Raw genomic sequence first — 24,148 nt, 5'->3', positions numbered from 1 at the left:
GGACATACTGGATGATGTCTATTCGGAGGCTTGTCTTAACCCTGATTCTCTGCCTCCTGCACCAGTCAAACCTGATAGGTATTACAGAGTACCCAGCTCTCACCAATTTCTCTTCAAAGGCCATAATGCTGACCCTGAAACCATTTCACAAGGCCCCAAGGGATTGAAGGCCTCCACAGCCAAGAATCCACTTCCTGCAGAAAGGGAATCCAGATCTTTAGAAAGGTGGGGTAAAAAGGTTTATACCTCTGCCACCCTAGCCATGAGGGCCTTAAACTGTCAGTTTCATATGATTAAATATCAGCAGTACCTGTTATCACAATTAAGGAACAAAATGTCTCAACCTGAACAACCAGATTTAAAAGAGTTACAGGATATGATGCATAGTGCGGAGCAAGTGGGTAAACACACCTTACAATGTGGTTATGATGCCCTAGAGGCTTCCAGTAGAGCAGCTGCTACAGGATCCGTCATTCGCAGACATGCCTGGCTTAGGGAACAAAATTTGCCTGATCATGTGAAAGCTAAACTTCTTGATGCTCCTTTACAAAAGGATGTACTATTTGGTACTAATGCTGAGGAGATACTACGGAAAATGGAAGAAAAAGCCAAATCTATGCAAACTGTCAAAGCTTTCTTACAGGTCCAACCACCACGTTTTAGCAGAAATTGGCCTTCAAAAAACTGGTCCTTTCCAGCCACTGACAAGCCCCAAAGAGGTAGATACAGACGCACAAGGGGCAGAGGGCAATCACAAGGATCATATAGAGGCAGACAATGGCAAACTCCAGCACCAAGAGGTGGTGAAGACCGTGCACAACAATACAGGAAGCAAACCCAATGACTCCCTCATTTCCATGCCAAGCAAGTCTCAGCTGGCAGCACCTTTGGGAGGGAAACTAGCATTATTTGCAAGCAATTGGCATATTGTCACAACAGACAAATGGATACTGGACATTATAAACAGAGGCTACAAATTTCAATTTCACACTCTTCCAAAAATGAGGCATGCCAAACCTGCCACAAAATCAAAGGGCAGAGGCACAACTGCAAATTTCAAAGCTCATAAACATCAGAGCTATTCAAAAGGTACCTACGCACCAACAAGGTCAAGGTTTTTATTCAAGACTTTTTCTGGTACCAAGGAAAGGAACCGACTGGAGACCCATTTTGGACTTATCCATCCTAAACACATTTCTACTCGTACCAAAATTCAAGATGCTCACATTACAGCAACTACTTCCCATGCTGGGCAAGGCGTTTTGGCTGGTAACATTGGACCTCAAGGAGGCATACCTGCATGTCCCAATCAGACAAAGCTGCAGAAGATACCTCAGATTTCTTGCAGGTTCAATCCACTATCAATTCTCTGCATTGCCCTTTGGCTTATCTACTGCGCCCAGAGTATTCACAAAGTGCCTGGCATCAGTGATTGCCTACTGCAGACTTCAAGGGATACAAATTTACCCTTATTTGGACGACTGCCTGATCCAAGTGGACAGCAAACACTTCCGGAACATCTGGCATATGTGACACGGTTACTGCTTTCTCTGGGATATACAATCAACAAAGAGAAATCAAGGCTAACACCATCTCAGAAAATAACCTTCCTGGGTGCCAACTTGGACACAAACACCCAGATGGCATATCTTACGCCAGAAAAACAGGGGCAACTATCTCAGTACTTCAAAACACTAGCAAAAAGTACCAGGCTTACTGCAAGGAAAATCCTGCAGGCTCTGGGATTCATGGCATCTTGTATTCTTCTAATCCCATGTGCAAAGCTGCATATGAGGAAACTTCAATGGTACCTAAAAAATCTATGGTCTCAACACTGTCACAGTTTGGAGGCAATTATACCAATAATTCCATGTTTGCAAAAGGAATTTCTATGGTGGGTCCAAGCATGTCAAGTAAACACAGGCCTTCCATTCTGCAAGCCTCAAGCAAAACAAGTCATAACCACAGACGCCTCAGATTACGCCTGGGGGGGGCGCACATGAAGGACAGGTGCATTCAGGGCAGATGGTCCCAAATGGAAAAGCACCTTCACATCAATCAAAAAGAAATGCTAGCAGTAATAAATGCAATTACAGCTTTCAAGGACTTCCTGCTTCCAGGACAATTACTGATAAGAACAGACAACACCACAGTAATGTGGTACATAAACAAACAAGGAGGAACACATTCATACCCCTTGTGCAGACTAGCCATGACTCTTTGGAACTTGGCTCTGGAAAGACAAATCGAACTTCAAGCACAGTACTTGCCAGGACTGGAAAACACACTGGCAGACACTCTAAGCAGAAATATGACAGATCCACACGAATGGAAGTTACATCCTCAGGTGTTTACAACAATAATCCAAGCGTGGGTGACGCCAGACATAGATCTTTTTGCCTCCCACAAGAACCATCAATTGAAAAAGTTTTGTTCAAGGACCTTTCATCCAAAGGCCTGGAGAGTGGACGCCCTTTCATTCAGTTGGACAGCATGGACAGTTTACGCATTCCCACCTCTGCCTCTTCTGCCCAAGGTGCTTTTGAAAGCAAGAACAGACAAACCAAGGATGATACTGATTGCTCCAGATTGGCCAAGGCAACACTGGTATCCACTCCTGAGGAGCCTAACACATACTCCTCCCTGGTCCCTGCCTCTAATGCCTCTTCTGCTGACTCAGCACAGCTACAAAACTCTTCAGTCAGCTGAAAACACTCAACCTCGCTACATGGAAAATTCCTTAACACCACAACAGACCCTACTCTCCAAGGAGGTGCAGGATGTCATTTTGGAGGCCAGAAGACCATCTACTAGAAAAGCTTACTCTGCAAAATGGAAGCGGTTTTGCTCTTGGAATGAGAAGAGGCCCAGGACCCTAGAAAACTGAACTTGCCTCAGGTATTACAGTATCTAGCTGAGCTGCTGAACAGTGGACTTTAAAAATAAATGCGTCAGCCATTTCTGCAGAATTCAACACGGATCCCCCTTTATTTTCTCACCCACTCTTACGACAGTTCCTCAGAGGGGCTAAGAATATAAGACCTCCAAGGAAGCAACCAATACCAGCCTGGGACCTTAATTACATACTAGAAAAATTAACATTGCCTCCTTTTGAACCAGCTGCCTCAACAGATTTGCAATATTTGTCCTGGAAAACTGCCTTCCTTCCTTGCCATCACTTCAGCTCGTAGGGTTTCTGAACTACAGGCCCTCATGGCGGTGCAGCCCTTCCTCATCTTCCATCAGGACAGGGTTTCCCTTCGTACCAACCCATCTTTTATGCCAAAAGTGGTATCCAGGTTAGCCTTAAATCAAGCCATACACCTACCTACCTTTTATCCTAATCCTCAAAACAAAGGGGAAAGGCTGCTACACTCTTTAGACATCCATAGGCAGCTACGTTATTATTTGGACAGAACAAAGTCCTTCAGGAAATCAGAACAACTTTTTGTGTCCTATGCTGTAGGGGCTCAAGGGAACTCAGTTACAAAACAGACCATTTCTAAGTGGATTGGCCACTGCATACGGTTTTGTTATTCCTATCATGGGAAATCTGTTCGTACAGGTATCAGATCCCACTCCACCAGGGCCATAGCCACCTCTACAGCCTTCCTCAGAGGTGTTCCTACCAAAGATATTTTGGAGGCAGCCACTTGGAGTTCTGTACATACCTTCACTAAACACTACCACCTGCCCTTATATTCCAGAACAAGAGCAGGCTTTGCCACTGCTGTTTTGCAGGGCATTCTGGCTCAACCCAGTTCCTCCTAGTACCTACCACCCTATGCATAGCTTTGGGACTCTACACATCTGTGATTACTGCAGCTGTATGCACGATGAACATAGTACAGTTTTGTACCTACCATAAATGTAGATATTAGAGTGCTAATACAGCTGCAGTACAGGTTTCCCTCCCTCCTTCCCCACTTGGTAAAAGCATGGGGCCTAACAACCTCTTCATACTACCTGACTGGGTTATCCTGCTATTTTTTATTTCCTTGCTTACACTGATTTTGGATTACATTGCATTGCTTGTATATGTAGATAAGCCTTATTTATGTATTGCCTTCCTTTGGGGGCACCTGACATCTGGGGCAAGAAAGACTGAAGAACATGGCGTCGGCTGTGTCTTATATACTCTGGCCTCACTGACGTCAGAAGAGTAAGCGACGACAACCGACGCCGGACCAAGACTTTGGAATTCGGCCGACCGAGGGACCGCCTGACGGCTGAAAACCCATCTGTGATTACTGCAGCTGTATTAGCACTCTAACATCTACATTTATGGTAGGTACAAAACTGTACTTTCCTGAGATTGCGAGGGTGGTCTGTAGCATGCTACAAGTTGTATAGCAGTTTTGCCTATGGTTAGTTGCACATGGATGGTCTCCGATGCTTCGTGCGTTGCCACTAACCTGGAGGTGTGGGTGTCTTTAATGAATATGGACACTCTCCCTCCTTTTGTGGTTCGGCCCAGGTTTTGGGGCCGAAATGCATGATACGAGGTATAACCTGGTAGGGCTGGGGTGCTCTCAGGAGCCTTGAACCAGGTTTCAGTTACTGCACAGACATCTATGCGCTCAATACGGAGGAGTGCTTTGAGAGCCTGCATCTTGAGATTTAAACTTCTGGTGTTGAGCAGCATTACACTTAGTTTTTTTCCTTTGTTTTCTAAGGTGGTGGGTTTGTCTTTTGAGCCTTGTCTAAAAAAGGCACTATGGGGGTGGCAAGAGCCTTAGCCAATATCCGGAAGCCCAGTGGTGACAGGTGCAAGCCGTCCCTTGCGAAGCAGCGTGGCTTGTCCAGCATGTCATCCCAAGCAGACAGACATTAGATCCCCCTAGAATGACACCAGTAATTGAGCCAGTTATTAAAGCTGATCATCTTGTCTTTGTATTGTGGCATCATTCTTGGTGAGGGCAAGATGCTGCTCAGGGTCAGGGTCATACTGGCCTGGGCTACATAATCAGAGAGCTCCTCTGTCTCTCTTCATGTAGTCCAAGGAGGTACTTCTCAGGTCATTCACACCGGCATGGACAATGACGGAGTCATATTTGTACTTGCTTTGCAGTGACCTGAGTGCTTGTGTTGTGGCGGATCCTAGCTCCCGACAGGCAGCTCACTGTTACCCTCTCTTTGTTCAGCCTGGTAAGCGGGACGTCAGTGTGTCTAACTATAGAGTCACCTATTACTAGTGCATCAGGCATGGTGTTTCGCCTTAAGGGCTGTGATTGTTTGGCACACTGACTTTGTGTACTATGTGTTGCACGTGCAGAGTTTTGAGGTGGTGTTTTCTTGGATGTCTGCTTTGGAAGCCTCTGTTGTTTCGGTAAGTTTTTTATTAGAGCCTCCAAGTATGTCTTTGTGTTATTATGTGTTTGGTTTGCAGTTGTGGTTGGTTTATGTGAGACTGGGTTTGTTGTGTGTGTGGTTACCTTCTCCTCCTGTCTGGTCTTGCTAGTCCTGTGTTGAGAGAGTTCAGCTACCAGTTTGGCTATATAGTTGCATCTCTCACATGTGTTTGTGTTTGTTGGGAGGAGGAGAGGGTTGTCTGTGTACATGTGACAATTGTAACATTGTCTCAGGATTCCCAGATTAACCAGCTGAACTGGAGAGGACATCTGTAATGTACCACTCGACATGCCAGAATAGTATAAGGGGGTGATGTGTAACTGGGTCAGAGAGAGGACTTTGAAGTGAAGTGGGTATTAGCACGGGTTGTAGGTGGATGTAGTGCTTACGTTAGTTTAAGGGTGCTTCACTTAAAAGAAAAGTTTTAGGAGCAAGTGCTAGGCTTATGATGAAGTGTGTGTGTGTGTGTGTGTGTGTGTGTGTGTGTGTGTGTGTGTGTGTATATGTATGTATAATATATATATATATATATATATATATATATATATATATATATATATATATATATATATATCTATATGGCTCTAGATTGTCACTGCTGAAGTGACACCTTGACCTCATGAAAAAATAGGAAAAGAGGTTGTGAATGGATACAATATAAATAATTCATACACACGCACACATACACATACACTTGGCGGGGGGAAAGGATGAGCAACGCAGCTTTGCTTGCTTGACTGTCCTCCATCAACATGAATTTTAATTGCTCCCAATAACTGCAAAAGTAAAGTTGATGCTAGCTGAAAAAGTGAAAGACAAAGGATCATGACCTTTGTTTTGAATGATCCTGAGATTGTGGACTTAAACCACAAGACTCTTGATTAAATCCAAAAATATGTATATGGCAAAAGACACCACGGCAGAGGCACACAATGAAATCGGCTGAACCAAATATTTATTAAAAGTAAGCGCTTTCAGGCAAACACGCCCTTTTTCAGACAATACAAAGTAGTTAAAAATATTTAAACATGATACTATCCAATCACACTTAGTAGTTTACCCTCCTTTTCCTCAGAACAGGTTTTAAAGGCACAGTTGCATTGAGACCAGGGCTCTTGTCCGCCCCTAGTCTAATAATCCATTTAGTTTCATTACACTCAGTTTCTTTGGTTAAATCACCACCCCTTTATATTATTGTGCATCACTTGTAGCACCATAAACGTGAAAAAATGATCAGAACATTCTTCAATGTGTTGTGCTAGGGCGTTGCGTACATCATGATGCCTGATGTCAAACAAGTGCTCCAAAATTCTCTCCTTCAGCATACAGTTGGTCTTACCAACATATGAATTACATGGTTGCCAGATAACTAAATAAACTGCATTCCTTGTTCTACAGTTAGCATAATCCCTCAGTGAGTAAATCAGTCTTGTCTTGGGATGTACAAAAGAATTATTAGTGCAAATATGGGTGTACGCCCAACAATCATGGCAAGGATAAGTCCTTATTTGTCCAGTTCTTGTGGTGGTGGGTGGACATGTCAAGGGTTCCTTACAAAGCAAGTCTTTCAAGTTCCTATTTCTTCTAAAAATAAACCTGAGGCTATCCCCAACTATCCCTGCTATCCTATGATCTGATTGTAGCACTTTAATTACGTCTGATAATGTCACAAATCCCCCCCCCCATGTCATTGCTGTATGTAAGCAGTAACTGTCCTTGTGGAGGACCAAAGCTATTATGCCTGGTGTTAACCTCTCCACTGTTGCTCCTATGGTACCAGGGTTTAGCAGCACCATCACGTTTAATTTTAATTTCTTTCATGGACGTATCTATCAACTGTCTCTGTTATATCCTCCATCAACAAGGTTCCTCATGAGGACATCTGTCTCTTTATCAAACTAATCCTCATTGGTACAAAGCCGGTAAATCCTATGAGCCTGTCCCTTAACTATATTCGCAAATGTATGCCTCGGATGCATACTATCAAAGGGAAAGCAAACTGTTCTTTAAAACCTGATGTTCATTGTGCATACAGCTGCAGTCATAACAGATGGGTTCTCCTGCCGTCAGGCGGGTCCTCGGTCGGCCGAATTCCAAAGTCTAGGTCCGGTGTCTGTTGTCGTCGCTTCTTCCCTGACGTCAGTGCGACAGGGGTATAAAGGAACCAGCCGACGCCATTTTCTTCAGTCTTTCTTACCGCGCGGTGCCCGAAGCAGAAGCAGTTTGCAAGTGCCAGTCGGCCAGCTCCTGAGATTACGAAAATTTGGAAACCAAAGTCTTCTTAAAAGCTAAGTACCCCGTTGGGGAAACTTTTCTTGCCTCAGACCGATGCCAGATAATAATAATTGTATTTCTTGTGGGAAGCAAATACCGCATAAGGATTTCCATTCCCTCTGTATACCTTGTTTAGGCCCAGACCACGACGTCTCGGTCTGTCGCTTTTGTGCTACATTCAACAAATGCACTATTAAGCGTCAGGCGGAGTTCGCCCAGCATTATTTTGGGAAAGCATTTAACTATACTATGTCGTCGGATACTCAGACTCCGGTTTTGTCTAAAAAACGCAAAGACAAGGACCGACACACAAGGTCCGAGGCCTCTACCGACACCACGCCAAAGCCGACTACACGTGGTCCGGTTCTCAGCGAGGCGCCTACGCAGCCCCTGACTACCGATGACACTTCTTTGACGGTGTCTCCTGTGCCCGAGGTCGCAGGCTCCTCGGCCCACACCCCGACTACAGATACCGAAGCCACTCTTGGCATTGAAACTCAGAATGTGGACAGGTCCACCTCCACTCAAGGTGTCTTCAGACCTTCCTCTTCTTTCTCCATCAAGGCTTTCACAAAGTGTAAAGCAACCATGCACTCTGAGACCAGCTACACAGGGCCCATCTCCAGGCCCCATGCCTAAGAAACAGATGCTTAAAATGGCTGAGGATTTAATTACTCTTAACAGAGGTTCTCAGCCCCCACCGGACAAAAGGCCCAGAGTGGAGGAAGATTCCCCTTCCTCTGATCAGGGCTCCATTATTTCAGAGCACTCTGATGATCAGGAACATTCTTACTCCCCTTTTGAAGACTCTGATGCGGAGGAGTCCATCCCTTCTGTATCCCCCCCCTGAGGATTACTCATTTGGGGAAACTTTGCATACCTTAAGGGAACACTTCCACTGGGAAGGCCAAGATTATTCAGATTCCAAGAAAAGGCTCAGGGAATTTCTATTGCTACCTCAGCACAGGCCTCTGGCTATACCTCCTGTCTTGGACATCCTTGATGATGTTTACTCTGAGGCCTGCCTTAACCCGGACTCTCTACCTCCAGCTCCAGTTAAGCCTGACAGGTACTACAGGGTTCCTGACTCGCACCAATTTCTATACAAAAGCCATGCTGCTGACCCAGAAACCATCTCACAGGGCCCCAAGGGAGTTAAGGCCTCTATTGCTAAAAATCCATTGCCTTCCGAGAGAGATTCCAGATCCTTAGAAAGGTGGGGAAAAAAGGTATATGCCTCGGCTACCTTATCCATGAGGGCCTTAAACTGTCAGTTTCATATGCTAAAATACCAACAGTTTTAGTTATCACAATTGAAAAGTAAAATGTCACAACCTGAACAACCAGACTTGAAGGAGTTGCAGGATTTGATGCCAATGCAGAACAAGTGGGTAAGCATACCTTACAATGTGGTTTTGATGCTCTGGAGGCCTCGTGTAGAGCTGCTATTACAGGATCAGTCATACGTAGGCATGCCTGGCTCAAGGAACCAGCCTTGCCTGATCATGTCAAAGCTAAATTACTAGACGCCCCTCTTCAAAAGGATGTACTATTTGGAGCTAATGCTGAGGAGGTATTAAGGAAAATGGAGGAAAAGGCTAAATCAATGCAAACTGTGAAAGAATTTCTACAGGTTCAACCCCCACGTTTTAGTAGAAATTGGCCTTCCAAAAACTGGTCCTTTCCTGCCACAGACAGACCCCAAAGAGGTAGATACAGGTGCCAGAGGGGCAGAGGACAATCCCAAGGATTGTTTAGAGGCAGACCATGTCAAGCTCCTACACAAAGAGGTGGTGAAGACAACTCGCAATCTTTCAGAAAGCAAACCCAATGACTTTCCCCTTTGCATGCCAACCAGGTCTCAAATGGCAGCCCCCTTAGGAGGAAAGCTGGCATTATTTTCAAAAAATTGGCATATTGTCACAAAGGACAAATGGATCCTGGACATTATAAACAGAGGCTACAAATTCCATTTTCACACCCTTCCAAAAATGAGAGGCATGCCAAACCTGCCACACAATCAAAGGGCAGAGGCACAAAGGCAAATTACAGAGCTCATAAACATGAAAGCTATTCAAGAGGTACCTACACCCGAACAAGGTCAAGGTTTTTATTCCAGGCTATTTCTGGTGCCAAGAAAGGGAAAAGATTGGAGACCTATTTTGGACCTATCCATCCTAAACACATTTCTACTCGTGCAAAATTCAAGATGCTCACTCTACAGCAACTTCTTCCCATGCTGGGCAAGGAGTCTTGGCTGGTAACATTGGACCTCAAGGAGGCATACCTGCATGTCCCAATCGGACAAAATTGCAGAAGGTGCCTCAGATTTCTTGCAGGTTCAACCCATTATCAATTCTCTGCATTGCCCTTTGGCTTATCTACTGCGCCCAGAGTATTGACGAAATGCCTGGCATTAGTAATTGCCTACTGCAGACTTCAAGGGATACAAATATACCCCTATTTGGACGACTGCCTGATCCAAGCGGACAGCAAGCACATTCTTCTGAAACATCTGGCTTATGTAATAATGTTATTGAACTCTCTGGGATACACAGTCAACAAAAAGAAATCAAGGCTGATACCCTCTCTGAAGATAATTTTCCTGGGTGCCAATTTGGACACAAACACCCAGATGGCCTACCTCACGCCAGAGAAGCAGGGGCAACTAATTCAATACTTCAGAACACTAGCAAATTACACCAGGCTGACTGCAAGGAAAATCCTGCAGGCTCTGGGATTCATGGCATCTTGCATCTTACTAATCCCATGTGCAAGGCTGCATATGAGGAAACTACAATGGTACCTGAAAAACATATGGTCTCAACACAGCCACAGTTTGGAAACAATAATACCACTAATTCCATGTCTGCAAAAGGAATTTCTGTGGTGGGCTCAAGCATGCCAAACAAACACAGGTCTTCCATTCAGCAAGCCTCAAGCAAATCAAGTCATCACAACAGACGCCTCGGACTATGCCTGGGGGGCGCACATGACAGATCGGTGCATTCCGGGCAAATGGTCCCAAAAAGAAAGGCAACTGCACATCAATCAAAAAGAAATGCTAGCAGTAATAAATGCTATTATAGCTTTCAAGGACCTTCTACAACCAGGTCAACTATTGATAAGAACGGACAACACCACAGTTATGTGGTACATAAACAAACAGGGAGGAACACATTCTTACCCCCTATGCAGACTGGCCATGTCACTTTGGAATATGGCCATGGACTTACAAATGGAACTACAAGCACAGTACTTGCCAGGCAAGGAAAACACGCTGGCAGACAACCTAAGCAGGAATATGACAGATCCACACGAATGGAAATTGCATCCAAAAGTGTTTACAGAAATAATCCAAGAATGGGGAAGGCCAGACATAGATCTCTTTGCCTCCCACAAAAATCATCAATTGACAAAATTCTGCTCCAGGATCTTCCATCCAAAGGCCTGGAGAGTGGACGCTGTCTCTCTCAGTTGGACATCAATGGCAGTTTGTCTTCCCACCTCTTCCTCTGCTGCCCAAAGTTTTATTGAAGACCAGAGCAGACAGACCAAAGATGATTCTCATTGCTCCGCACTGGCCAAGGCAACACTGGTACCCACTCCTGAGGAGCCTGACGCATTCCCCACCATGGACCCTGCCTCTAATGCCGCCTCTTCTGACTCAACACAGCTTCAAAACTCTTCACAGCCAGCTAAAAACACTCAATCTAGCCGCATGGAAGATTCCTTAGCATCACAACAGGCCCTACTCTCCAAGGGGGTGCAGGATGTCATTTTGGAGGCCAGTAGGCCATCAACTAGAAAAGCTTACTCCACAAAATGGAAACGTTTTTGTGTCTGGAATGAGAAAAAGGGCCAGGATCCTGGAAAACTGAATTTACCTCAAATACTACAATATTTGGCTGAACTGCTAAGCAGTGGACTTTCTCCTCCATCAAAATCCATGCCTCAGCCATTTCTGCAGAATACAACACTGATCCACCTTTATTCTCTCACCCTCTCATAAGACAGTTCCTCAGAGGGGCTAAGAATTTAAGACCTCCAAGGAAACAACCAATACCTGCTTGGGATCTTAATTTCATTCTGGAAAAACTGACCTTGCCTCCCTTTGAGCCAGCTGCCTCATCAGATTTGCAATATTTGTCCTGGAAAACAGCTTTCCTTCTGGCTATCACCTCAGCTCGTAGAGTTTCAGAACTACAGGCTCTCATGGCTGTCCAGCCTTTTATCATCTTCCATCAGGACAGAGTTTCCTTACGAACCAACCCGTCCTTTATGCCTAAAGTGGTATCCAGGGTAGCTTTAAATCAGGCCATACATTTACCTACCTTTTATCCTAATCCTCATAACAAAGGGGAGAGATTACTACATTCCTTGGACATCCACAGACAACTGCATTATTATTTGGACAGAACAAAGCCTTTCAGAAAATCAGAACAGCTCTTTGTGGCCTATGCGGTAGGAGCTCAAGGAAAGCCAATTTCCAAACGGACAATCTCAAAATGGATAGCCCACTGCATACGCTTTTGCTATTCCTTTCATGGCAAAACTGTACCTACAGGCATTAGAACTCATTCCACCAGGGCCACAGCCACCTCTGCAGCCTTTCTCAGAGGAGTTCCTACCAAGGATATTTTGGAAGCAGCCGCTTGGAGTTCTGTGCATACCTTCTCCAAGCACTACAACCTACCATTATACTCCAAATCTAGAGCAGGCTTTGCCACTGCAGTCTTGCAGGGCATTTTGGCTCCTAGTTCCACCTAGTGCCTACCACCCCTTTCTTAGCTTTGGGATTCTACCCATCTGTTATGACTGCAGCTGTATGCACGATGAACATAGTGCAGTTTTGTACCTACCATAAATGTAGATGTTCAAGTGCTAATACAGCTGCAGTCCAGGTTTCCCTCCCTCCTTCCCCTCTTGGGACAGGCTTATAGGCTAACACATCCTCATACAACCTGATTGGGGTATTCATTTATGATGTATTTGCTTGCAACTACTGTATTTTGATTATATTGCACTGCATTATTACACAAATTTATGTATTGCCTTCCTTCTGGGGGCACCTGACATCTGGGGCACGAAAAACTGAAGAAAATGGCGTCTGCTGGTTTCTTTATACCCCTGTCGCACTGACGTCAGGGAAGAAGCGACGACAACAGACGCCGGACCTAGACTTTGGAATTCGGCCGACCGAGGACCCGCCTGACGGCAGGAGAACCCATCTGTTATGACTGCAGCTGTATGCACGATGAACATCAGGTTTTAAAGAACAGTTTGCTTTCCCTTTGATAGTATGCATCCGAGGCATACATTTGCAAATATAGTTAAGGGACAGGCTCATAGGATTTACCGGCTTTGTACCAATGAGGATTAGTTTGATAGAGACAGATGGTCCTCATGAGGAACCTTGTTGATAGAGGATATAACAGAGACAGTTGATAGATATGTCCATGAAAGAAATTAAAATTAAACGTGATGGTGCTGCTAAACCCTGGTACCATAGGAGCAACAGTGGAGAGGTTAACACCAGGCATAATAGGTTTGGTCCTCCACAAGGACAGTTACTGCTTACATACAGCAATGACATGGGGGGGGGGGGGATTTGTGACATTATCAGACGTAATTAAAGTGCTACAATCAGATCATAGGATAGCAGGGATAGTTGGGGATAGCCCCAGGTTTATATTTAGAAGAAATAGGAACTTGAAAGACTTGCTTTGTAAGGAACCCTTGACATGTCCACCCACCACCACGAGAACTGGACGAATAAGGACTTATCCTTGCCATGATTGTTGGGTGTACACCCATATTCGCACTAATAATTCTTTTGTACATCCCAAGACGAGACGGATTTGCTTTGAGGGATTATGCTAACTGTAGAACAAGGAATGCAGTTTATTTAGCTATCTGGCAACTATGTAATTCATATTATGTTGGTAAGACCAACTGTATGCTGAAGGAGAGAATTTTGGAGCACTTGTTTGACATCAGGCATCATGATGTACGCAATGCCCTAGCACAACACATTGAAGAATGTTCTGATCATTTTTTCGGTAGGTACAAAACTGTACTTTCTGAGGAAAAGGATGGTAAACAACAAAGTGTGATTGGATAGTATGTTTAAATGTTGTTGTTTAACTGCTTTTGTATTGTCTGAAGAAGGGCGTGTTTGCCTGAAAGCACTTACTTTTAATAAATGTTTGGTTCAGCTGATTTCATTGTGTGCCTCTGCCGTGGTGTCTTTTGCCATATACATATTTTTGGATTTCTTCAGGTTTTTGGCATAGAGACTTTGGTGCTGGATTTCTTAGTTATAAGACTCTTGATTAAAACTCTGAGGATCAGTCTGAGTTCCCAGATGTGCATGTTAACCATAACTTTTTGGAAGATATTCTTTGAAATAGAGCAAGGGTACTAAGAAAATTTCTATACTGTAAAGTAAAATGAGTACTAGTGAGTAGTTCAGTTTAGATACAGTACAAAGTTAACAAAGATAGATTACTGAACTGTTGAATGTAAATTGTATTTGTGTATTTGGGTTTTCTTTATTTGCTTGAATGTTTGATGTTCTTCGTGTTTCAGTCATCACATTTGGGGTTATCTGCTTGCAGTAGCCCTCAGCCTGATTAACAAAGTCTTGGGTCCTGTGTCGGTTGCTGTCCCTTCTTCCATGATGTCAGGTTGTCAGGGGTATAGAACATGCAGCCGACGCCATTACATCAGTCTTTCTTGCCGTGCGGTGCCGAAGCAGAAGCAGTTCGCAAGTGCTGGTCGGCCAACTCCTGAAATTTTCGTTTTTGAGTTTCAAAACCGATGTCTTCAACTAAAGCCAAGTACCCCATTGCAGAAACTTTTTCTTGCTCCTTACCGATGTCAGTTGTGTCTTTTGGCTTTTCTCGGTTATGGGTTGCCAAAGCGGAACTCCGGTCCGCTAATGATTGGCAGTAGTTTTTTACGTGCCGAGTTGCCAGCCCTGACGCACAACCTTCAACGAAGGTACGCCTATTCACGCACGTCTCCACACAGAAGACGCTTTAGCTGAGAATCAAACAGGACAACGTCTTACTGTGAGGTGACAACGCTACTGCAGCACCACCACTGCTCCTTACAGGTGTCAGTAAAAGTTAATAATTGCATTTCTTGTGGAAAGCAAATACCTCCCAAAGATTTTCATTCGTACTGTATTCCTTGCTTGGGCCCTGATCACAATGTACCTTGCTCTAGGATTTGTGCTTTATTTAATCAATGCACTGTATGTCTGTATATTTTCGCCTCTAAATATTTCTGTTCTGTGTTCATTTATCCAGAAATGTCCTAGGTAAGCCATCCGACTACCGGAATTCCGGAAAAAAGCAAAGATAAAGGCAGAGGCAGGCCGCCTAGGTCCAAAGCTGCTGACGACGCTTCTCCGAAGCCAGTCGCCAGTTCTCAGTGAGGTGCTTTCGCAGCCCCTGATACCCAATACTTCTGATTCGCAGGCCTGTGTTGAGACCCATTCGGAGTCAGGTATACCGCGAGATGCTTCAACTGTGGAACCTGCAGTTGCCTCTACCTTGGATGGATCTGGAGCCGCTGTGGAGGCACTGGCTTCTGAGGTTGTATTCAGGCCTACAGACTTGCATATTAAACCAATGCCTCCTTCTTTAAGGCCTAAACCTCGAACCATGCCTCGAAAACTGACGCCCTGACCGCATGCTCAGGCCTCTATGCCTAAAAACCAAATAAGAATGGCTAAGGATCTTATAACTTTAATCAGGGGAAGCCAACCACCCTCTTCTAAGAGGCCTAGGACTGAAATTGTTTTTGAATCTTCTGACCAGGATTCTGATTTTTCCGATTCTTCTGATGATCTGGATTTATCTTTGTCTACTTATGAGGATTCTGATGCAGAGGACTCTTTCCCTCTGCTTCCCCTCCAGAGGATTTTTCTTTTGGTGAAACCTTGCACACCGTCTAAGGGAGCATTTCCACTGGGAAGGCCAGGATTTTTCTGATTCGAAAGAGGCTTAGAGATGCCTTACTCTTGCCTCAGCATAGGCCTTGTACCTCCTGTACTAGACATTGTTGTTGATGCATTTTTGGAGTCTAGTTTGGCCCCTGGTTCTTTGCCTCCTGCTCCCAGAAGACCTGACTGATATTACAGGGTTCCTGATTCTCACAAGTTCCTATTTAAAAATTCTGTTGCGGATCCAGAGACTGTTTCACAGGGACCCAAGGGCATTAAGGCCTCTACTGCCAAAAATCCTACCCCTTCTGATAGAGATTCCAGGGCTCTGGATAGATGGAGCAAGAAGGTTTGCACTTTTGCAACCTTGGCCATTAGTTCCTTAAACTGTCAGTTTCATATTGTAAAGTATCAACAACATATTGTTGGATTGCTTAAACAGAAAATTATGTTGATTCCTGACTGCTGAAAATAAGGAATTACAGGATGTAATGCATTCTGCTGAACAGGTTGGAAAACGTACTTTGCAATGTGGGTTTGATTCTTTAGATGCCTCTTGCAGGGCTGTTGTCACTGGGTCTGTACTCGGAAGGCATGCTTGGCTAAAGGAGCAATATTTGCCTGATCATGTTGAAGCTAAACTGTTTGCACCCTTAAATCAGGACCGCCTGTTTGGCAACAAAGCTGAGGAAGTTCTTAAAAAGATGGAAGATAAAGCTAAATCTATGCAAACTGTTAAAGATTTCTTACAAGTTCAGCCTCCAAGATTTAGTAGGCATTGGCCCTCTAAGAATTGGTTCTTGCCGGCTCCTTCCAGGCCTTCTCAATCCAAACCCAGACGCAACAGAAATCCCAGGTTTCAGTCTCTGGGTACGCACAAGACTAAGCAGTGGGGGGCTTCCGCTTCCAAATCTGGGAGTAATAAGTCCCCCCCCCTTTCCATGGAAAACTGTCTCAATGACTTGACTTTAAAACTTCCAAGCACTTCTCAACTGAATGCTCCTTTAGGGGGAAAGATTGGTCTGCAGGCCAAAAACTGGGAACTCATTACCCAGGACAAATGGGTTTTAAATGTGTCCCAAGGATACAGATTTCACTTCCACACATTACCAGTGCCAAAAGTTTGGCCACATCTACCCCCAAATCAGTGGGCAGAGGCTCAAAAGCAAATACTCTCTTTTAAACATAAAGGCTATTCAAACTGTACCAGAAGAGAAAAAAGGACAAGGTTTCTACTCAAGACTTTTCCTGGTACCAAGAAAAGACAGTTCATGGTGTCCTATTCTGGACCTATCTACTTTGAACACCTTTTTGGTGATTCCAAAATTCAAGATGCTGAGTCTTCACCAGTTGCTTCTTATGCTAGGAAAAGATGCCTGGATGGTAACACACTATTTAAAAGTAGCATACCTGCACATCCCAATCGGGGAGTCTCGCAGAAGATACCTACTCTTCAAAGCAGGCTACAATCACTACCAGTTCTCTGCACTGCCCTTTGGCTAATCTGCTGCGCCCAGGGTATTCACAAAGTGCCAAGCCCCAGTCATCACATTTTGCAGGCAAAGAAATATTTCAATGTACTCGTACCTGGACGATTGTTTAATTCAGGGAGAAAGCCAGAACATACTTTTGAATCATTTGGCCTTTATACAGAGGGTGCTTACTTGTCTGGGGTACACCATAAATGAAAAGAAATCACACCTGGTACCCTGTCAACAAATCAGATTCCTGGGAGCAGTCTTGAATACAACTTCCCAGATGGCTTTCCTCATGCCAGAGAAACAAATTCATTTGACAACCTATTTCAAACAATTGGCCACAAAAACCCTACTATCTGCAAGGCAAATACTGCAAGCCTTGGGGTTCATGGCCTCCTGCATTCTTCTGATTCCATATGCAAGACTGCATATGAGGAAACTACAATGGTATGTAAAAAGCCTATGGTATCAACATTCTCAGGGTCTAGAAGCAATGATTCCTATCATACCTTGCCTACGCTTAGAGTTTCTTTGGTGGGCAGAGGCCTGCCACCAAAACAGGGGACTACCATTCACACCACTCCCTGCCACCCAAACCCTAACAGACGCATCAGATTATGCATGGGGTGCTCACCTGGCAGGTGCATTCAGGGCAAATGGAACCGAAGTCAAATGCCCTTGCATATCAATCAAAAAGAAATGTTAGCTGTACAGCATGCTCCGACAGCCTTCAGGAACCACTTTCTTCCAGGACAATTAATGGTAACGACGGATGGACACCACTGTTATGTGGTACATAAACAAGCAGGGGGGTACAAATTCTTACCCCCTATGCAGACTAGCCATGGCATTGTGGAACACAGCCCTGAGCTACTAAGTGCATGTACAAGCTCCATTCCTGCCAGGAAAACTAAATACACTGGCAGATAAACTAAGCCGAAACCTCATGGACCCATATGAGTGGAAGCTGGAACCAAGGATTTTCAACATGTTAACAAGCAAATGGGGGAGCTCAGATATAGACCTGTTTGCCTCCCCCCCCCCCCCACACACACAACTATCAATTGGACACATTTTGCACAAGGACGCCCCACAAACAAGCTTGGAAGGTGGATGCTCTGTCCTTCAGCTGGAAAACCTATCAGTTTATGCCTTTCCTCCTCTGCCTCCCCAAAGTACTACTAAAGATCAAACAAGACAAACCAAGGACGATTTTGAATGCACCAGACTGGCCACGCCAGCACTGGTGTACCCCCTCTTGTGCAGTGTCACTGTTGGCCTAATGGCACCTGCCTCAGACTCCTACCCTATTGTTTCAGCAGGAGAACCGGATTCTGCACAGTCAGCTTCATACACTGAACCTAGCAGCCTGGCTAATTACCTAATCTTTCCTTTACCATCCCTCAGTAAACCAGTGATGGATATTTTAGAGGCAAGGAGGCTTAGTACTAGAAAATCTTATGCTGAAAAATGGAAAAGATTCTGTGCCTGGAACCAATCTCAAGGGATGAGCACAGCAGTGCCCAATTTACCCCTGATTTTACAATACTTAACAGATGCTTCACAAGGGCCTGTCTTTGTCCTCCATCAAAATTCATGCCTCAGCCATTTCAGCTCATTATAATACAGAACCTCCCCTCTTCTCTCATCCACTGCTTAAGCAGTTCCTCAGAGGGGCCAAAAATCTACGACCCACCCAGGAGAGCCCCAACTCCAGCCTGGGACCTTAACTTTTGTATTGGAAAACCTCACCCTTTTTTCAAGCCAGCTGGCACTGCGGATTTAAAATTCCTCTCTTGGAAAACAGCTTTCCTTTTAGCAATCACTTCAGCAAGAAGGGTATCTGAATTACAGGCCCTCATGGCAGTGGAGCCTTTCATCATCTTTCACGTGGACAGGGTGTCCCTCAGACCAATCCCTCCATGCCCAAGCTGGTATCCAGTATGGCCCTTAATCAGTCCATTCATTTGCCAACCTTCTGTCCTAACCCACAGAACAAAGGGGAACAGATACTGCACTCCTTAGACGTGCACAGACAACTTAGATTCTACTTGGACAGGACTAAACCTCAAAGGAAATCTGACCAACTGCTGAGGGCATTTGCTGCAGGGGCAGAGGGGAAGGCTATTTCAAAGCAAACCATTTCTAAATGGATAGGCCATTGCATTCTTTTCTGCTACCAGCACCATGGAAAACCTATCCTACAGGGGATCAGACCCCACTCAACCAGGGCTGCATCTACCTCTACAGCCTTTCTCAGAGGTGTCCCTACCAGGGACATCCTAGAAGCTGCTACCTGGAGTTCAGTACACACTTTCACCAAGCATTGCCATCTGCTAATTTTCTCTAAATCCAGAGCTGGATTTGCCACTGCAGTCTTGCAGGGCCTTCTAGCTGGTCCTAATGCTATCTAAATTCCTCCTCCCATCCTTAGCTTTGGGAATCTACCCAAATGTGATGACTGCAACAGTGAAACACTAAGAACATAGTACAGTTGTGTACACTTAACATAAATGTAGATGTTCGAGTGTATTCACTGTTGCAGTCCTGGTTACCCTCCCTTCAGCCCCCTTTCTTCTTTTGGCTATACCTCTACTCTACTATGTTCAAAAGCTTTTTGGTGTATTTGCTTTTTTTGTTGGAGGTACAACCTTGTATAAATTGCTTCCCATTATGGGGGGCACCTAACATCTGGGGCAGAAAAACTGATATAATGGCATCGGTTGCATGTTTTATACCCCTGACGACCTGACGTCATGGAAGAAGGGACAGCAACTGACGCAGGACCCAAGACTTTGTTAATCAGGCTGACTGAGGGCTACTGCAAGCGGATAACCCCAAATGTGATGACTGCAACAGTGAATACACTCTAACATCTACATTTATGGTAAGTGTACACAACTGTACTTTGTCTACAAATGGGTCCATAGGACAGCTCCTCCACCTGTTTGTCAAATGGGGACAAAAACATTTTTATATAGCTTGGCACCATCAGTTTTTAATACTTTTTTTCTTTTTTCTTTTCTCTAGAGTATTACAACAGGAATTGCAGCTATTCTTGTGTCACGAAATTTAACAAGTGCGAAACTAGTAAGTCTGTCCTTCACTTTTATTTTTTTTTCTTTTGCAGGTAAGCTTGGTCTTTCATGATCTGTTAAAACACTGGACCACAAAGCTGGTTTCATAGAAGAGTATGAAGTTTAAAGGGAAGCTCTGTTTGTTTTCCATCACTGAAAGCATTGTCTGTACCACCTTTTTGTGCAGAGAAATCTTATACTACAGCTTTTTAGGTTTGTTGAGTCCAGAAACCAGGGATATAATAGATACTTGTGGTCTCTTAAAATACATGTACTGTATTGAAGTGCATTAGTCATGCTTTCTCTGCAAGAGGCTGGGTTTATTGCCTTCCAGGAAGCTTGAGTGCCATTAACTTGTGCTGTTGACTGTGTATGTGTACGCGCATACACACGTGCACAGTGTCTATTTTCTATATAATCTATATTTAATGTCACTTTTTTTGTTAATGTTGGACTTTAATTATTTTTGCTTTTATGATTTTTTTAATGGAGTTTTAGTGGTTTTAAGGTTCAGGTTAAGTGGGGCTTGTTTGTGTTTGATGCATGGTATTTTAGTTGGTGTGTCCCAGGCTAAATGTCTGGTGTTACAGGTTCTCCATCTTCAAGTAAAGAGTGATTTGCCTGTAAGTGATGACTTTTTTTTTTTTTTTTTTTTGGATTAAGGTAAGTATACACTCTTTTGGATGTTTTTGTTTTATTTGTGGGGGTGATGTTCAGGTTGTAGTAGTCAGTGTTAGTAGGATTTCTGTTTTATGTATGTACCTTTGTGTGTTGCCAAAGGTGTAGATGTATTAATATAAATTGTATTTTTGGGGTTGATATATATTTGTTGCATTGGCTTGAATTTTGTTGTGAATAGATGTTTTGATGTGATATGTGGTATTGTGTGGCGGTGTCTGTTGTATTTAAGTATTTGATGCTTGCCAGTGCTGTTATATCTGTATTGAATTGTTTATGGATTGTGTGTTGCATATGCTGTAGTTAATAGTGAGTTTTTGTTGGCTTTTTATGTTGTGTATATGTTTGTTTTATGTTGGTGTAGGTAGTGATTTTTTTTTTTTTGCATAGGTTTGGTAAGTTTAAAGATCTGGTTGAATGGGGTTATTAGCTTGGGTTTGCAGGTTAATAATTTTAATGATGGGAGTGTGTGATTTGTCAGATGTGGTTAGTTTATTTTTGCTTTGTGCAACTCTTTATATTTGTCTTCTACATTTCATAGCTTACTACTGTAGCAGTTGCTTTATTTACATAATTTATTTTGTAGGGCAGTTCAGTGTAGTTTATTTTCTTGGTAGTTGATTTTCAAATAAAATAATTAGACAAACAATAGGAGTTTTTTTTTTAATTCGGCTGTGTGTTAGATTTTTTTCATGTATTTTGGAATTGTTTACTTAGCACTTTGCAAATCTGAGATGGAGTAGTGTGTCTAGCAGCTTGTTTTAGTTGCTTTATTTTGTAGGTGTTGCCATTGGAATTTTTTCTCATTTAAAGGAGAGCTGCAACTTCCATTAAATAACTTTTGTATGTAGATTTCAGTTAGGATAGATTCAGCTTTTTGTTCTAAGTTTAACTTGTTAAATTTACCTCGCCTTTTAATGTAAGCTGGCGGGTAACGGGCCTTTCTGGCTCTCTTAGAGCATGCTTGTTGCATATATTTTTGCAATTTTATTTTTACTAGCCATGGCTAGAGATGGATACAAGATCCAGGTTTTAAAAAACGGTTAAATGCAACCAGAAGCCCCTCCCAGATATGCACAGCCTTTTTATTGTATGCCTTGAGTGTGGAATACTTCGGGGTCCGGTGTCACATTTGTAAAATTTTTAGCATTAAGCCCTTTGGAAAAGTTAAAAAAAAATAAGCTAATATTAAAAAGGTTCCTTTCAGCATATGGAAAAAAAAACAGGAAAAGTGCAGGCTCATGGGGTCAGAGAAGCATGAGGGCACTTGCTTTATCCATTCCCAAGGTATTCAGCAAATATACTTCCCCAGCTAGAGCTGTATAACCCACTATTGCAAGAGAACAGCCATATGCCACTGGGATTTCCCATTTCAAGTTAACTGTAGTGCCTGATCCAGCTCCAAGGAGAACTTGGGTGGCTTCTCGTTGCAGTAGGAGCTCTCCAGGTACATTTAGTTTTTCCTTCTCCATGATGTTCTTCATCTCACATTGCTGCAGTCCTAACACTTGGGTAGTCCGCTGTCCCTCGGTCGGCCCGAATATCAGAGTATAAGGCTGACGTCGGTCAAGGAGCATTTGACTGACATCAGAACGTCAGGGTACAAATGCGCATGACCGACGTCATATCCTCAGTCTTTTTTGCCGCATGGTCCGATGCAGAAGCAGTGTTGCAAGTGCCGTTCGGCGTTCTGAAATTTTTCGAATTCGGAGTTTCAGACCGAAGTCAGAGTTGGTTAAGTACCCGTTAGAATATTTTGTTTTTTCTTGCCTCAGTGGTTTACCGGATGTCAGAAAAGTGAATAACTGTATTTCTTGTGGGAAACAGATACGCATAGGGATTACCATAATTTGTGTATACCTTGTTTGGGACCTGAGCACGACGTTGTTGGGTGTCGCTTTTGTGCTAGGTTCAATAAACGCACTATAAAGCGAAGGTTGGATTGTGCCAGGTTGGTCTTTGGGAAGCGGTGCAATTACAATATGCCGTCGGATGTTCCGACGCCGGCTTCCTCAAAGAAGCGCAAGGACAAGGCAGTTAAACCTAGGTTAGAGGAGTCGTCCGAACCGGACGCCGGTTCTTTAGAGGCGTCAGTGGAACCGGTGGTTCCGACGGAGGCCTCTCTGGAGTCCCAGGGAGAAACTTTGTTTTTACAGGATGTGGCCTCCCAGGAGGCAGGTCAGGCTGTAGGGGCTTCTCAGATATCTGTACTCCCCTCCCTTCCTAAGGTTTCTAGGCCCTCTCTTTCTGCTTCCAAGGCTTCTCCTAGGGGCAGGTCTAGTTTAGCTTCTGTGGGTGTCACTCCTAGTTCTTCAGGTTCTGTGCCCAAGAAGCACATGCTTAAAATGGCAGAAGATTTAATTACTTTAATTAGAGGCTCTATGGCCCCTCCTGATAAGGGGCCTAGGATGGAACCAGTGTTGGGGGATTCTGAGCAGGCTTCGGATGTGTCTGAGTCTTCGGCTGAAGACTTACAGGAGTATTCTCATTATTCTGATTATGATGTGGATGATTCTACTCCTTCTGCCTCTCCTCCTGAGGATTTTTCTTTTCAGAGACCCTTCACTCCATGAAAGAGCATTTTAAATGGGAAGGTCAGGACTTCTCTGATTCCAGGAAAAGGCTTAGGAATTTTTGTTTTACCCCAGCATAGGCCTTTGGCTATACCTCCTGTTCTGAATGTGGTGGAAGATGTGTTTGCAGAGGCTTCTCTTAATCCTGATTCTTTGCCTCCTGCTCCTGTTAAACCAGATAGGTATTACAGGGTGCCTGAAGCTCATAAGTATCTTTTTAAGAGTCCTAGGGCAGACCCAGAAACTGTTAGCCAGGGGCCTAAGGGTGTTAAGGCTTCTGTTGTCAAGAATCCGGTTCCTGCAGATAGAGGCCAGGGCCTTGGATAGATGGGGAAAGAAAGTTTATACTTCTTCCACTCTAGCCATGAGAGCTTTGAATTGCCAGTTTCACATGTTGAAATATCAAAATTATCTCCTTTCACAGTTGAAATCTAAGGTTGATGCTCTGGCGGAAGGTATTGATTGTAAAGAGTTACAAGATTTGGTGCATGTTTCTGAACAGGTGGGTAAGCATTCTTTGCAATGTGGTTTTGATGCTGTACAGGCCTCATCTAGGGTGGCTGCCACTGGGTCAGTTCTTCGCAGGCATGCCTGGCTGAGGGATCAAAATTTATCTGACCATGTTAAAACTAGGATTTTGGATGCCCCTTTGCAATCTGATGTCTTGTTTGGTTCTCCTGTTGAGGCAGTTTTAAAGAAAATGGAAGACAAGGCTAAGTCTATGCAGACTGTTAAAGATTTTTTGCAGGTTCAGCCTCCAAA

General features: G+C 44.0%; 1 protein-coding gene across 1 annotated transcript in view; it reads left to right on the top strand.

The window, feature by feature from the left end:
• Positions 1-24,148, top strand: part of KRTCAP3 (keratinocyte associated protein 3) — a 371,008-nt gene that overhangs the window by 130,259 nt on the left and 216,601 nt on the right. The window contains exon 3 of the mRNA XM_044060398.1: positions 20,089-20,148. Within this exon, the coding sequence (XP_043916333.1) occupies positions 20,089-20,148 (60 nt within the window). The remainder of the gene's footprint in view (positions 1-20,088; positions 20,149-24,148) is intronic.

This window comes from Protopterus annectens, chromosome 2.part0 (assembly GCF_019279795.1).
Source record: "Protopterus annectens isolate FY-2018-M chromosome 2.part0, PAN1.0, whole genome shotgun sequence".
Taxonomy (NCBI): Eukaryota; Metazoa; Chordata; order Ceratodontiformes; family Protopteridae; genus Protopterus; species Protopterus annectens.
Note: the sequence above shows the minus strand (reverse complement) of the source record. Positions and strands in the feature narration are given on the sequence as shown.